This window comes from Numenius arquata, chromosome 8, assembly GCF_964106895.1.
Source record: "Numenius arquata chromosome 8, bNumArq3.hap1.1, whole genome shotgun sequence".
Taxonomy (NCBI): domain Eukaryota; kingdom Metazoa; phylum Chordata; class Aves; order Charadriiformes; family Scolopacidae; genus Numenius; species Numenius arquata.
In genome coordinates, this window is record NC_133583.1 from 42,586,439 (window position 1) to 42,604,213 (window position 17,775).

General features: G+C 38.5%; 1 protein-coding gene across 1 annotated transcript; it reads right to left on the minus strand.

Moving 5' to 3' along the window:
* Positions 1-3,633: 3,633 nt before the first annotated feature.
* HCCS (holocytochrome c synthase) lies at positions 3,634-11,187 on the minus strand. The gene is made up of 7 exons (XM_074151479.1): positions 11,076-11,187; positions 10,392-10,534; positions 9,540-9,679; positions 8,786-8,934; positions 7,527-7,646; positions 6,637-6,723; positions 3,634-6,389 (listed from the first exon to the last, which is right to left on the minus strand). Exons 2-7 carry the CDS (start codon positions 10,504-10,506, stop codon positions 6,191-6,193), a joined length of 810 nt encoding a protein of 269 aa, XP_074007580.1. The 5' UTR covers positions 10,507-10,534; positions 11,076-11,187; the 3' UTR covers positions 3,634-6,190.
* Positions 11,188-17,775: the final 6,588 nt, after the last annotated feature.

The following is a 17,775-nucleotide window of genomic DNA, read 5'->3' on the forward strand; positions in this document are numbered from 1 at the left end:
GCTGAAAGCCCTAATGCAGCCAGAATGCTATTCCTACCAGCTACAACTGTTCTTAACCCAGTTAAATAGCTCTGATTTTTCAGACACCTAAGAAAGAAGCCATTATTTCTGTAGTAACAACTGTAAGCGTTATCACAATGGTAGAAGTTTTCCCAAAAGTGGTTTGTACAAAAATGGCAGAGAGAAAACAACATGAAAACCTGTAAAAATCACTCCAAATAAGCTGAAAAGCAAAAGTTTAAAGAAAACAGAAGGAGAAGCAACCCCTGTAATTGTGAAAAATTGTGATAGAGCATGGAGATGGTTTTCCTCAGTATACTCAAGTACAGCTAGTAAAAAAGTTTTCACCTTTTCTTTGGCCCAAAGCATGTGCTTTTTAAAGCTGGAATAAATTAACAATTTATGTCACAAATCAAAGCTGCCAAAATTTGCATGGTTGGTTCTAAGGTTACATTCAACATTTTCATGAGGTTTTGCTCTTTGGTTTTTGAAAATGAGCTAATGAATTCTCATTGATACATAAAACAAGCCTTTTCTAATTTGAAGAAAAAAACAATCAGACGAAAAATCTTTTCTATTGCTTTTAAGTATTTTAGAAGCAAGTTTTTCAAGGACTTACGGTCTAGCAGTGCTTTTTAAAGGCACTTGCATTTATCCTCCATGCATCAAACTGCTCTAAGTCAATTCCCTAAGACACTTAATCTTTTGGCAGATGGAAACTCATTTTGAAAGTCTACTAATGATCAATTAAAGCATTAGCTATCTCTATAGACAGGAGGTTTATGGGTTCACAGTCTTCAGAAGCTGGAGGCAAGAGCAGCAGCATGTTAGAAAAACAGCTAAAACTTTCTGTAGTTACCACAAAAGTGGCAAAACATCAGAAAACAGAAATCATGACTTCACAGGGGTTTTTTGCCATAATATGTTGAAAACAAATGTGATGGTTTCTATTTTATAAGAGAGGCCATTGTCCAAACTGAATGTCAGCAAAGGAAACTATTCTTTTAGAAATAAGTCCTAATAACCACCCCAATACTTCCAATAAATTTACATTATCTTTGAAAATTTGAATCACTCAGACTCCAGTCATAAAAACAGGTACCCATGCTGCAAATCTGCAGACATGTCTTGTGAGTAGCTGCCATTGGAACCAGTGGATCACTGGTAAATAATGCATCGTTTCACACACGCTGAAGGCCACACGTTTAAGTTGGGGTCAAGACTAGTACTCTGCCCACAATTTTCTATACAATTTGATGTACAAGTAGTAAGACCATTCATAAAAGGATTTAAGATACTTTCTCTAGGAGTTTGGCAAGCCATTTTTTCTTGAAGGAGATGCACATAAAAGTGATTAACCATCTAATGCAAGCTAAAAAGAATGCTTTTTACAAAATGACATATCTAGTATGACCACAGGTTCCTATTATTACTAACATTGCCAAGAGAACCAATACTTACTTGATTCACTGCATATAGACCTTTGCCTGGAATTTACGTTGTACAAAGGAAGACAGAATTATAAAAAAACCACGTTTTCTTTCAGTGACAGTAAAAACATATGAAGTTGCCTACTAAAAATTTGTAGAAAACTAGCAATGCTGTGTATTTTTAAAAAGAACATATGTAAGATACTTGTGGGTAGGGAAGGGTGTGATACTGAAGAGACGTAAGCACAGCTAGCACTATGAGTAGCATATTCTATCCTCAAAATAAGTTCAGTTTCCATATCAAGTACATCTGCTTGTGGAACACTACTACATGGATTTTCGTCCAGGCATAACCAAAGGGAAACCAAGGATTAAAGTGTCATTTAATTTAGTAAATGCTGGGGACAGACCTCTTTAAAAAGTAAAGGAGTGGTGTTTTTGAAAAGGGCATTTCTACTCTCTGTAAAACCACAACATTAGTCAGAGTCCAAAAATTAGGCAGTGCTCCTTAGTTTACCAGTTCCCTTCATTTTTAGCTGCTGAGCTATAGCAACCTTAGTATCTGTTGTTAGTATCTCCAGCTTTTGAGCTTTGGTACATTCACCATTATTCCCCCACACTTTGACACAAGAGTTGAACAAACAACATGGAAGTGCATAAGATGACAGGCTATTTACGATCATTGTCAGAGCACCGAGAGATCCTTTGCCACTCTCACACCTTTTGGAGGCAGAACAATGTTCATCATCCTATTTCAGACTTTAAATAATTATTTACACAGCACATTAAAGTCGTCATAGTAAATACATTATGTAAACATTAGACAGCATTGTTGTCCCATTTCACAGTAAACTAGCTTACCTCTTTCACATCATAATTCAAAAACAGTAATCCAGAACACTTTGCTTTGGCAGTAAAAAAATAGCAATAATCAACAATGGACACAAACACCTTCTTACCGGCAACACAGCCTCTTTCTTCTACAGCAAAGTAGGGAAGAAGTTCTAGGAATTTGCTGAAAAATTCTTAGAGATTGAAGCTAGGACCACTGGCATAATATGAAAAGGGGGAGCAACATTGTTTCTAGGGGAGAGGGGGATAAATAAATAAGTAAACAAAGGGTGGCAGAAGAGCTACAGCTCCCCCTTTCCAAACTGCCTGCTAGTACAATGCCAGGGCAAAATGCCATAGGATGTCTCAACACAGCCAGGAACTCCAGGCATCACAGAAGGACAAGCTTGTGAATTACTCCCTAATTACAGGGCTCTCATGTTGGCTGCAGATACTAACAGGATATGCCGCAGAAGAGCAGAGAGATGGGCCAGCGTTACTGAGAGGGAGGGTGCTGCAGGCACAGCAACCACACGCTCGGTGCCCCGCTAGACCGGCAGCATGGTGGCAAGCACCCTAACGGCAGGGCAGTCACTGGCTGCCTGAAGTGATGCAACAGCAAGAAGCCAAAACCACATCTCTGAATGTAGAACGGTTTCCTGTTCCAGGTAATAAGGATCAGTACCACTCTTGACTACGTATGTATGACCCAAGACCTGATTACAGTTGGAGTGCTTTGCCGGAGTCCTTTCCCATCAGTCAGTCACAGGGATTGCAGCTTCTGCGTGCTGCGACACCCTTGAAGAACGCATCTTCAGCTACCGACCAGGAGTGCTCTCCTAATTTAACTGCAAGAGTCAAACACAGTAGGTCAAGCAGGACTTCCCACACGGTAAAGCAGAACATAGGTGAACTTTAGATACCTAAATACACAGCTGATTTTAAAAATAGCCCTGCTTTACTGCCAGTGTCCACATTTTCCCTTTTCCATGTGCACAAGGTTAACCTGGTTTGACACGCTGGGTTCCAAAGTTCTGTTTCAGCCTCACTGGGAGCCTGATGCTGCTGCAGAATTCCCTGAAGGGCCTGACCAGGGTATTTCTTCACTTCTTGGAGCTTCATGAACCTTTCTATACTTACAAAGAAAGGGTATGAATGTATTTAGTTATGCATACACACACACACATTACCATTAATCTAGCCTAAATAAGTTCTACAGTTAAAACATCCTCCCAAAGGGTAAAAAACATCAATTTCAATCACTGTTTTTCAAGTTTGCATTAGAATTCTAATCACTCTGGCAGTTCACTATTTCTCAGAAGATGGGTGTCAACACCATGCATAAAGTAACCCAAACGTACAAGAGAAAATTCCATGTTTACTTCCTTAACTTTTACTCCTTGTGGAAGTTAATTATTTTCATTTACACTTCAAGGATTATTTTAAAACAAAACAAATTCCTTGCATTCCTCTCTTCAGAAGTCAGCCAGGCTCAGGATGAATATATTTGTTGTCAATTTGTTGTTATTCTGAGAGCTGCAGGTTTAGTTGGAAAACATTTGAATTTAATCCTTGGTTCTGTATTCACCTAAATAAATGAATAGTACATATTCAAAGATGTGATTAGTTGTAACACGCTATAATCTCATATGACACATGCAAGAACTCATCTTAATAATTCTTACAGCTAAAAACATGATCACCAAATACCAAAGTTAAGAAAAGTATATTTATTTGATTCTCCTTTTTGTTTGATGACAAAGTAGTACATTTCATTAACAGTAGCACAGAAAAGAACAATTTTGAATCTATGTGAGATGGAACATAACAGAAGACAGTAAACGCATGAAGTGGCAAGTGACACCTTTCATCAGATTTAGCAGCAATTACAACTTCCATAATGCGCTCAACATCACACTTCTGAAATCAACAAAGCAAACTCCTTCTTTTGAAGCTTCTGAAGCACTCCTTGCATTGGTTTACCTTTTCCATATTTAGTTGTGAGAAATACAGAACTGTGCATATACTAAGTTACCAAATGTATACATAAACCAATCAAAGAAAAAAAAAAACCACCCCAAAAAGCAGTAAGCCTGCTTTTACTGTTAGAACAGAAATAGCTCTTTGATTATCAATACAAGCCTACACATTTCTCATAGATCTCATACATATACAATGCCTACTCAGATGGAGATTTTTTTTTTTTTTTTGCCCCAAACTATTTTTCATTTATATATGAATCACCAAAAAAGTGAAAAAGGAATGAGGAGAGTGCAGAGGGGTAAGAGAGTGGTTTTCTCTTTAGGATTCTGGACTTTTGGGTACTATTTATTCTTACCATGCAGGACAGTTGCCTCTGAAGTGGGATCTGTTCATCTCTACTAGTACTTTAAAATATGAAAGCTTCCCTGAATATTTTTTTCCTAAGTGGAAAGTTACTTGACTGAAACATTGAGGGGCTTTCCCCTCAGACCAGAAAAAAAAGACAAAAAAAAAAAAAAAGCTTCCCATGTCAGTTAAAAATAACACTTTCAGAAAATGAACGTACAGCTGGTTCCTAGCTAACGTTGTGAAGTTTCATGAAAGAAGTTTCCCCTATTTGAGAAGCTACAGTCTGATACTCTCTTATTCCTTCCACTCCCAAGTGGTTTGCATGGAGGACTCATTCTCAAGAGTAATATATGCTGAAACGGAGGAATATTTAACTGAAACTTACCAAGCCATGCAGATTTAAAGCTATTACAGTGGAAGACTTAAAAAAAAAAAAGTTCGTTTCCCTTATTAAGCACAAACATTAATCAAATCTTTAAGCCACACAGCATTAACACGCATCACTCTTAGAAAAAACTCACATCAACCTTATTTCTTGGCACTTTTGATTCCCTTTTAGGCAAGTTATATGCACACCTGTAATATGCCTCACTATAATCACTATGCAGTAACGCCTATGACTGCACACTCATCCACCCTTGTGCGATTCTGTATTATAAGGAAAAAAAAACCCACCTGCTACAGTACAGCTGATGAACCCAAGATGCAAAATACAGATGCACTGCATGTTTCTTTGAATAAGGCTTATTTCTGTCCTGAAAGCATAACTGGAGACATGCCTTAGACACAAAAACACTAAAAGAATATAGTTTTCTTACATCAGAAACCTTTTAAATACTCAAATAAATAGCCATTAAATATCAATTTTATCTCCTTTTAGAAATGTTTTAAAACTGACTGACACTCATTCCCTGTTTCTAACATGTTCTTCTGTTCAAAGATAAATTGCAGATTAAGGCATGCATATATTCTCCTTATTTTCAACTTAACGTACCTTTAAAAATACTCATGCTACACTATACTTCCTTTGACAGAATAAACTTGACTGAAGTTTTCTGAGGAAGCATGTGTTTGAAAGGTAAAGTGTCCATGTGAAAACAAACACATGGTTTTATATACTTAATAAAACATGCCTTTTGAAACAGTCCAGATCTTTTACGCTTTATTCATCATCTGAAGTATCCAAAAGCTGTAACTATGTGGAATCATTTGAGAGATTTCCAGTTTTCACTATTTAAGTAATACTCAAAACTCCAGTCAGAATCAGAAACCTAATGTATTTGGTGCAGCTCTGGAGTCATGAAAAGGTGGCAAGCTTACGCAAAATCTGTGACAAAGCAAGAAAAGACTTCCCAGCTCTTAAGAAAGTTAAGATACGTTTTTGCTACTGTAACTTTATTATTTCATTTGAAACACCATAAAGCACCGGTGTACTTAATAACGGATTTCCCCATCCTCCCTTCCCATCCCCAAAGAACAAGTGGTGATGATGAAAATAATGATGTTTGCAGTGAACTTCTACTTCAAGTCCCAGTATTCACTTATCCTTAGTCTAGGAGAAAAGTGGTTTGCTTTCCGCCTACACACCAGAGGAGTAGTTATGAAGTCCACCGCCACCAAGCTACCTTCATTCTGTCCCACACAGCCGAGAGAGAGTCAAACGCAGGGCGAACATCCAGGATAGTGAACTGGTAGTTCTTATCTACTGCTCCACCGTCATAGTAATCAATGACATAGCGCACTTCTTTTCCACATCGGTCAACAATCCAATCATGTCTGTCAAAGGGAAGTTCGTATCTAGAAAGACAGATAATAGACCACATAGATATTTTAATGGATACGATGAACCTGGGAGAGGAAGTCCTATTTAAGATTTATTTATCCAGATACCAGCATAAGGTCCCCACTAGTCCTTCTATCTTCTGGTAATTTTAACTTGCAATTCCAGTTCTGAAAAATCTTAAAATTAATTCTACACCATGTTTTCAAACATGTCTGCCTACTCTCCCACCTCACTGTAAGACCTTCTTTCCTGTCCACATACCCCATCCATGAACGTATCCTGGCTCTTGGTGAATACTCCTTTGCTTTGCCTCCAAACCGCATCAATGATGGTCCACATGGACATTCCCTGTGCACAGCATCAAAAAAGAAAGTAATTTTTACCTTTTACAACAGTCTTATTTTAAGTGATTAAACCACCAATAATTTGCTTTAGTAATAGAAAAACCGAGTAAGAGCAACCATAAAAAAATTAATTACAAGTGATCTAAACCAGCTTTTTTTTTTTTTAAAAGGTTTGAAAAGTCCCCTAGTTTCTTACAGCAGTTACTGCTGGTATGATGAGGTACCTTTGATACGCTCCACAGCATTGTTTTAATTTATCAATAGAGCAGTTCTCAGCAAATCTAATCCACAGATCTAATGGATTAAAGAACAGAAAACTGTAATCCCAACTACTGTGCAACAAAGGTCGTGGAATTTCAGAGAACGATTTCTGCATACAGAATGCTTAACCAGTTTGTCTCTTCTAGGAACAGGGACTATATTGATCTAAAAAGCAAGAGTTTGTTTTACACCAGTCACTTTTAGTCTAAGTTTACATCTCATATCCTTTTCATAACATAAATATATCAATTAAATAATTCCCAAATAGATACAATAAGAAGTTAATTTCTCCAAATCCACACTATACACACACCACAAAAATACTCATCAGTTTTATCAACATAGTAATTATTCAGTTCCAGTTAAGCTCTTCTGGATAATCTTCCTCCATATTAATTAAAATGCAGGCTCCTACAAGATCTTAACTTTTGCGACATAGCAACACCAGAATATTTCTGCAAGAACTAAAGAGACTTTCTACATTCAAAGAATTATAAAAGCAAGGGCTAAACCAAAGGATTTGCTTTTCATTTCATATGTACGTACCCAGCATGAAGAGCTTCCCACTTCAAAATCTCCTTCCAAGCTTGCTCATTATTTTGGTTGTGAATCTTAATGATGTTAGTCATGTCTTCACCTGTTATGTCATCGTCTTTCCACCTCCACCTAAAAGAGTAATTTGGAAACAGTTCATAAGCATTACGGCATAACTATTTCACCTTCCTCAGTTTACCTGATGGGTTTTTGAATCAAGAGATTTAAGGTTTTATGCAAAGACATAAAGCAAGCATGGAAACTTCTGGCTCATCTGCTTAAGCATCTTGAGAACCACTTTGTTTTCTGTGTAGGAGTGTAATCAAAGTTATCATCCTAGAGATCCACAAATTCTAGTTAGCTAAATTAACAGCTTAACTGGATCAGAAAATTATCTGAGTATGCAAACATCAGCACATCCACGGTATTTGTAAAAATGCTTAGGAAAAATCCCACTTGCGTTCCTAATGCACAGAAGTCCTATATTGAATACATTTTGCATACATTTAGAAACGTCTTTCATCTCTCTGACCCTGCACTATGACTACACACATGCTCCCTTTTCAACAGGCACAACATGGAACACAGTCAGGTGTTTACAGGATCACAACTACTGTGTTCAATATGGACTGTTTATGACATATTGTCTTAAGAACAATATTGACATGTAGAAAAAGAACTACTGTTGTTTTAACAGTAATTGCCTTAAAAGTTTATTTGTTTGAGAATGACAAATACTTGCAAAAGAACAAGGAAACAGCAGCACAGGGGGGGGGGTTAGGCCACAGGAAACATTTATCATTCAGTTAGATCTTGCCTAAACTGAATTTTTGTAAAGACTGAAAACTCCTACTTGCCAAACAATTCTCACATTTTTAGCAATTTTGTAAAGTTGTTAGATGTTCCCACAATCATAGAGCTTTTACTATCAGTTTACAGGTTTAGCATGAAGCTGACTGAGTTTGAAAGCTGGCAATCATGCAGCATTTGTCTCTGCCCATACACTAACTTTTAAAAGAATTTTCTGAGCTAGTGGCAGTTGCCTGACATTCCCTACCATCTTGCTGATCACTAGAGGAGACATGGCTTTTGAGACCACCTCATCCTTTAAAACAAAGCTGTTTATAAAAATAATAATTTTTAAAAAGCTAGTTAATTATTTACTGCTTAGAGTCCACAAACTCTTAAATAATATCAATGAATAATAACTAATGATATCACTTCATGAATTTCAGACTCTCAGGCTCCATTTGATAATTCAGTGTATTTACCCTTTTCTTAGCATAGCATTCCAGAACATTTGTTCTGAAGGGTAGACCCATTTCTTGTCAGAATGTGCTCTAGGAATGGAAGATTCTTCTCTAACAGTTGACAATGGGAACGGTTGACCTGGGGATGGCTGCTGATTAGGAGGTGGCATCTAGAAAACAAGGAGAATCAACAACAAACAAGCAGGAATTATTATGTTACAGTGTTTGAGAAGAATCAAAGCATAATTAACCAGCTGCTACAAAGATCAAGTTCAGCCTTTATAGAAATCCATTAAAATTATCTTTCTCTTTTGCAGTAAAACTCTTCGCACAACTTTGTCATCTGAAAACTAACATCCCTTTTGCCTAAACTTCAACTTTCAAAATAGCAGCACTTTTTGTAAATCAGAGGAAATCTTGGAGATTTGAATCAGAATTTACCCATATCACTATTACACAGAACCTAGAAACCACTAATATAGCATAAAAACCATAGGCGTAGCTAACAAATAGAAATAGACAGCAAAAGATATTTACAAACTGAAAAAACATCTTTTACCAAAAAGATGTAAATCTGAAGAAAAGAATGTTAAATAACATGTAATGTGGCTTTATACAAATATTTGCATACAAAATGAGAAAAAGCAGTCTTAAAAAAACTAAAAAATAATGTTAATTGATGGACTTTCCACCTTACTATCACTATTTACATTTTGGGGATAGTATTTCAAGAGAAACAAGACTGAAAAAAACACCTGGACTAAGCGAAAATTACCATATTGCTAGGATCTATGTCATCTTTCATTTGAGATGTCACTGGACATGCTACAAATTCATACGCTCTATGCTGATGTGCAGGAACATCATCTGTGTTCTCAGTTCTATGATCAGGAGTCTTCATGTGCATTGGACAACCTAAATAACAGAAAAAAATAGCGTATGTTACGCTACAAAATGATAACATGGCAGGAAATGGGAAACAGTTCATTGAATGTTCATGTAAATGCAAACTGGTATTTTGCTTTTTTTTCTGAGCTTTGCAACAGTTTTAACTATTCTCTGCCCTGACTATTTCAGGACCGAGCACCATGGCAAGATCTAAAATACTTATGTAGTCCTTGAATGCTCATTCCCCACCCCTATACTGAGCTATCTGTAGCTAAGACTTCCACGGCAATATTAATCCAACATGTATTGATTATGTCAACAGAAGAGATAAAGTCCTCCTTCTCCAGACATTCATCTTTCCCATCCTTCTGCTGCCCTTTCCCAGATGTGTGTTCTCTAGCAAAAACCACCTGCTCCCAGTTACCACCTCTGCAGGGGCCCCTGCACCTCCCTGACCCTTTGTGCATGTACCACTTGATGGGAACAGATCTGCCGGACCCCTGTGAAACGTGACAACCCACGTGTCCTACAGCAAGCACCTACGCTCTCTACAAACAAAAGAGCTTGCATGCTCTTCTGGTGAACATCTGACTCCTTTTCATGAAAAGTTACTTGAGAGCTATTTTTGCTAAAAGAAAAACTCGAGTTTTTACTTGTAGAATAATATTTTTTTCCAGATATTTGTCAATCTGTTTTCCATGTAAAGAGTTTATTTCATTTAAGTTTCAAGAATAATTACCACTCGTTTTTTCCTGATGCATTGGGCATTCTGAAGGCGGGGACACTGTCGGATGTTGCTTGGGTGCATTCGGCGGCTGACCTGCAGCTGCCGGGGAGGACGCGGACAGACCCATGGCTCCCGGGTCTCTTTAGATCAAGCTTCTGAAGAAAAAATAAGCAAATAACCGTAAAACAAAACTACACTGGTACGGTACGTTGCTGCATCACAAATTGAGAAGTTAAATAAAATATGACTTTAAGTAATAAATACCCAGGATAAATAAGACTCTACAGCCCGAGCGCGTACCAGGGCTGACAAGAAACGAGCCGCCGTGGGACAGGAGCCGCAGGGACTCCCCACGGCGACACCACGCTCAGGCCGCCAGCCCCCGGCCCAGCTCGCCTCCTCACGCCTACCGCCGGCGCGGCAAGGCCGCGGGGGCTCTGCCCGCACCCCGAAACCCGCCGCGGCCCCGCACCGGGCCGCGACACCCCGCCGCGGGCAGCAAGCACCTCACATAACGCGAGGCCGCCGCACCGTTACACACGCCGTGACCGACGGCGGCCGTGGGCAAGGTCAGGCCCGCCCCCGGTGCGCAGTCGACCCGCCCCGGTCCGCCCCGGCGCCGCGCGCCCTCCCGCAGCACCCGCCTCCCGCCGCCACCGTGTCCCGTACCCCCAAGAGCCTCCTCCACCGCCTCACCTCAGCCTGGCCCGCGACACCGTCGTCGGCCCCGCGCCCAGCCCGACGCCCCGCGCCCCACCTCGCGAGAACGCGGTGCCGCCGCCACCACGCTCCGCGCCTGCGCAGCGCCCACCGCCGGCGGGAGGGACGGGGAGGGGCCTGAGGCGGTACCGCCCCGCTGGGCCGGGCCTCCCCGGGCGTCAGGGCAGCCGCCGGGGAGGGCGTCACCGGCGGTGTGGCGGTACGGGGACGGCTCCGTGTGGGCGCCGCGGGAAGCGGTCCCGGCCTGCAAGGGCAGGGCAGCTGCGGGCTGCGGCCTTCGGGGGGGATGCGTCTGCTTCCGCGCACGGTTAACGACTCCCCGAAACGGGAACGGACGGAGGGCGCCCGAGGGCGGCGGGGTTTTACTTACCAAGCTGGCCAACAGCAGCGAGTTTGATGTAGCGAGGCTGAGGTTTAATCCCCCTACAGCTGTGTTGGCCCGAGCTACGTGTGACCTTAAATCACGCTGTGGTGTTGTTTGTGAACTGCAAATATATATTACTATTTTTAAAGAATAGAAAATTTACTAGCAGCATGAATCAATGCTGTAAAGGTGTATCCTTCCTCAAATCTGGAAGAGGGATGGGGTGTCTTGCACCCTCTGTATATATTTTGGTCTAAAGAAAGGACTGATTCTCTTCTGTTTCTTCTGAAAAAAATCAGAAAGTTTAATAAAGACAAATTCTAAACTACACTGAAGCAGTTCTAAGAGCACTATTTCAAATTCTGTAACTACCTGAATTTAAAAACTAATTTTACACATTCCTCTCGAGTGCTTTTAAGAACATGTTCACATACCATCTTTCAAAATAAGATCTTTCTTATTAACGAGGATGTTGCAATTCGGTGCGAACACGAAATAAAAATACAAGTACAAAGCAGTATCAAACATCCACCCTTTCACTCTTTTTTGCCCTTTCATAGTCTTTATTACATTAGAGGAAATTGTTGCCTACCTTTTCTGCATGCGGCGATTATTAGCACAGCGTATTGAGAACCTGGAGTTAGGAAAGTGGCACCACGTCAGTAATTGAGTGTCTATTGTATGCCTTAGAAAACATCATGATTGCCTCCATCGTTGCCCAAGTTTTAGGCATATTTGGCTTTGCTGAAACGCCTAAGAGTGCGTTTACAGTAACAGCTTCGTAAGCGGCACTAAACGAGATACAGTCATTTCAGTCATAACTTGCTGCACTTGACAGCGCAGTTTAATCGTAAGAGCCTCCTGTGGACCCACTGACATCTCTGCTTCCAGATGTTTCAAGTCAGTGGCAGAATGACTCCAAGGTAAAACACATTTTCTCTCTCTGATGTTCTCAAACAGGGAACTAGTTGTGCGCCCTCCTCTCAAAATACTGGATGTTGTTGATGTCAGTGTGCTGTCTCCCTGCTTTCCACCACCACACTCCGCCTGAAGCAATAATTGCGCTACTTATTAGTCACTGTACAGATAATAATTTTCACCCTTTAAAAGATAAGCCAAGTAGCAAATACTTTCTCCTCAATGTAAAGCATTACAGAGAACAGCAAGGTCACAATCTCAACGAAGCACACAGTGTGTATCAATTACACTGTGAACTCCAGGAAAGCAGAGCAAAATAAGAAGATACAACAGCAGTCCACCATCTAAAAAATGACAGATATCCACTGTGAAGATTAAATAAACGAAACAAACAAACAAAAAAAAACTTAATGCAGAATTATCACACCAATACAAGTATAGAAAACAAAGTTTTCAGCAAAAACATGAAGAGAATTAAAAAAAAAAAAAATTGGGAGAAAGCGAAGAGCAACTGCACCAGAACATGACAAAAAAAGTGGATATACAGAATACTTTCTGTATTTTACATTTTAGGGAGAGGTATGTTTTTCACATTTTAAGCAAGATTTGTTGAATTCGTCAGGTTCAGAACAGCTCACTGAAAGGCGTCCCTTGTTCCCAGCCATGCTTAGTCCTTCCTTTCCACCATTCAGTGCTAAAAACTGCCCAGTGCCAGTACGGAAGCCTCCCACCAAGCCCCCATTGTCCTTCCACAAGCAGTTGGAAATCTGACCTATAAAGCATCTGACCCCAAATAACGTTTCCAGACATTCCCAGTCTGAGCCACTTCCAGACGGACTGACTAGTTAATGAGTAGCTTTCTACACTAACAGTGTAAAATTAGCACCCTAAGAGTATCAGTGACAAATGAAACTAAATACCCCTGAAAAGATGAGCTGAGAAAAGTAAAAAACACTGGAATGCTTCGTGTTTTCTTCTAGTAATTTAACCACTGCATAATACAAAAGAAAACTCAAAGAAACGAGCAGTTCCTGAGCTTGGAAGCCAATGGTTCGGATACAAAACAGCAGCAACTTCCTCTGAGGATGCTCATAAAAACCTCCGAGTTTTACCACTCAATTCATGCTTCCTAGACGTACCTTCACTGCACATATAGAATCTAGGAATCGCCATATTAAGGAACTTAATTGCCCATCTCAGTATTCAGCAAGGGACTGTGCAGTGCCTCACATTTACAATACGCTGCCAACAGCAGCTCTTTATTCCTAGAGCCTTGACAACTGTCCAGCCTAACCTGAAACATGGTATTACAATACAATGCAATATAATTATACTATCCGATAGAAATGTAAGTTCTTCCTCAATACATAACAAAATTTATAGTTTGTTACATTCCTGGCCCCAGTAATGTCATAAGTAGAATTTCAGCCTTTAAAAGTCCAGCCACTTGAACGCCACTGTGGCTCAGACTGAGAAAGTCCCCCCTTTTTTTTTAATAAAAAAAAGATAGAGCACGAAAGTTCAAGATACCATATAATCCAGTTGTTTCTGAACTGATCCCAAAGGAAATTGTTCTTCCACAATAAATTCATTACGGGTACACAACCTATTACCATATCAAGAAAGAAGAATTCACAAAACAAGAAACTGTGTTCCTTTCCTTTATTACGAAGTACCAATACCTTGCATACAACATGCAATTTATTGCTTATTGACATTATTGCATATATCAATGGGGAAAAAAAAAAAAAAAAAAAATCAGCCAATATCATTTTATGCAAGCTCCTAAACTGTTCAAATAAAATATAGAAATGCTTTAAATGCTTTACAATATCACTGAAATGCAAACAAATAATTCAGATTCTTTTTAATAGTGAAAAGTAAATTTAAACCCATAATACTTAATCACTTGCCTTACTATGACTGATTACTTTTATCATCGATCTGAAGAATTGTTATACTGCATTTTTAAGTTCTTGTGCCGTGACAAAGATTGTTACTACAATCAGGCCACATTACTATTTGAATTTCATAATGCGATCCTGACATTTTGTGACAGTATTAGTATTTACTGCAAACCAGATTGTCAAGATTTACCAGAAATCAGTCTAGCAGAATTTACAGTTTTTGTCCTTGCTCTGCACATAAGTTAGATATATTTATCAAGTTTCTTCTTAAACAGAAGATTATATAAACAATTTTGAATTTCAGGCTCCATTACACCTCACTCATAACTCATTTGTTCCCAATATTTTTGTAATTTGGTTTTATATCAGGTTAGCTGTGCTTACATGTTAAATTATTCTACATATACATAAGTATCTGTTGATATTAAAGAAAACACTGTTTGGTATATGCATGCTAGAAACGAATCCAGGATATTTGGATGTGTGCATATTAAGTGTGCAAATTATATAGCTGAGCTCATGATTAGCCCTTTTCCTCCTTTCCCCCAATCATATGATGAATTTCTCTTGTGAAACGGGAATAGGGTTACAATAAACAAAACCAATGTAACCCGCGTTGCATTCAAAATGTTATGTTCTGTATCACAGCTTAGTATTAATAATTAAATGTTGCTTTCAAACTTAGCAAATTTTTAAAAGTACCAAAATTTAAAAACAGAAGACAATTTACATGCAACATGTTCCACTTGGGTGCAGATTCTCATATACTTAAATATTTATAGGCTCATAAAAGCATGTCCTGTCCACAAGACAAGTACAATGTTTGACATCCCACACATAGGTTAAAAATAAAGATACACTACAGAATATTTTATTTGCTTTTATATTTTCAATTTCAGTAAGTAGGGAGTTATAAATAGCACACTGAATCATTATATGGTTGATACCAAGCCATGCTGAACTCTTCCTAATTCACTCTCTTAAAGACATTTCCTTTACATTACAACTAGGTTAAAAATTTATATAATTGTTATAATCAGATGCCCTCTTAGTGCAGGACATCACACAATGAAACTGATCTCAGAAGAAATTTTGCCAAAATATTTCCTATACCGAACAATACAATTTATTCTTCATAGCTACCTTCCATTCTTTACTGAGCTATAAAGTGCTTGGTTATTATAAATAGAGCAAGAATGTCAAAGGAGGTAGCTAGTAGAGATTTGTAATGGATAAGAAACCGTACCAAGTGTTACCACCTAAAAATATGATTTGATGCTTAATCCCAGATCTCTAAACATCCCAAGCAGCACATCTTTCATCCCCTCTACCATAGAAAGAACTTTCAAGTTGCTTTCAGAAAATCCTAAGACCTTCACTTGTCCAACAAAGAGATTTTACCCGGGTTTGGACGAATGTTAACGTTCATAAATATTGATCACTATTTCCATTTAACTGCTGTCAGGATCTCAGCAATGAAGCACTGTTCTTTTACCAGCTGTCAAATATATTCCATAGACAGAGAAACTCCACCAGGAACAAATCCTTCCTCGTGAAGTTCCTTGTAGCCAGATAATGATGCTGTACAGTAGGCTATGAAAAATATGAAAGAGGGCTGCCCATACTTTACAAAGTTTTCTACACTTGTAGTTTTTCATCTTAAGGTTCTAGTCCCTTTCCATTTGCTTTATTGATGGATTTCACCGGCAGCCAACACTGCAGCAGATCCTGAGCTGGAGTAATTGTCAAGCAGCCCTTTATTTTCCTCGGAATGGCTCAGCAGAAGCATCACAAAACAATTTTACAAACTTTTCTATTAAATGATCTTTTATGGAAAGCTTGTGTGTACGTATACTTACACACAAGTCCACGAGAAAAAGTCCTCTTCGTACAGCAATCAACAACTGATAACCCATTTTATACAGATAGAAAATTTTAAAGAATAAATTTTCATTTTGCACTGTGAACAGAGATACAGAAATACCTAAACCTTTCTGCTATGTATCAGTCTGTTGTTGTCCCAACCACAGCAATAGGAAGACATCTGCATCTCTATACTTGTGTTCTCAAATTCTCCTCCACCTCTCCCTCTTTAAACCTGCTTGAACGCATTTGCTCACTTGTTTAAGCTTTTACTCTTAGGTTAACGTTAGTTCTGCAGTATGAGTAATCTTCTCCCATAATTTTCCAAGTAAAGATGGAAGCAATTCTCTTCCAAACACTGTAATTAATTTATTTTTTAATAAATGCTAATATAAAATTTGGAATTGTTAAGAATTTTATATATAAAGTCAGCTCCCCTCTTTTTCCTGTGCATAGGATATATTTCATTATTCAATAGCTTCTATTTTTTAAGCAATTAAGTTATTAAATTATTGAGCTCACTCCAGATAGCATGTATTTATAGAGGTAGAGTAGGTTTCAGAGATGTAATTCTCACCAGTGAAGAATGCGCAGAGATAACCCATAAAGCATCTCTGTAGTGTAAGGCTCTCGACTTCATTGAAATCCACTGGAACACTCACTGAGAAAATGAGTATTTGAAGTACATTTCCTCTCTGCAAGAACTGTATCCACAAATCAATTACAAAAGCAAAACTTGACCTACCATTCTCTTGTAGCTGTTCTGAAAGTGGTATTTACTCATCTTTTGATGAAAAAGTAAAGCCATAAAAAAGAGAAATTTGCATTCCTACATACAGCCTTACCAGTACAAATAGACTCTTCCACACTCATTGTGCTAATTTTATGTCACCTGGTACTGAAGAATGTAAAAGAAAAGACAAACAAGATATCTGAGCATTTTTTACAAGGTTATCTCCTTCCACTTGTTATGTCCATGGCAGAGACACCTGGTGACATACCAAGAGTCTGCTTTGACACTAGACAATGCATCTGTTAAAAATAGAAGTTTTAAGCCACTAATAAGATATTATTACATTCTAAAGGTAGCATTTATTATGATGCTACTGATCATGCATTTACTTTTTTGCATAAAAAAGCAAAAGACACAAGCTTGCAACATTAAATGTCATCAATATTTCACCACAGTTTTTAAATTAATAAAGTGCAATTGAAAAATGGGTGCCACAGCTATCTAATTTGCTGTATTATAAGCTTTTAATGGCAGGTAAAAAGTGACCTATACTAACGTATTCAGTACATCACAACTTTGCAGCCTGTTTACTACAGTCCTTGCCAAATACACAAGTGTTAATAATTTTTTTCATTAGAAAGTTGTCTTCTGACACATAGTAGATGCATCAGGACATAACTGTAATACATTTTTAAAAAAAACAAATTAGAAAATTTAAACCTAATGCATTTCAAAATATTGTTTTAATTACACTAATTTTGTACAGAAATCCAAAATATTACATGTTTTAAAATAATTATCCCACTGCCCTTCCATTCTGGATTGGTGCCAAAAGTGTATTATGCAGGGGTTTGGGTTTGTTTTTGGTTTTTTTCCCCTTTCAATCTAGTT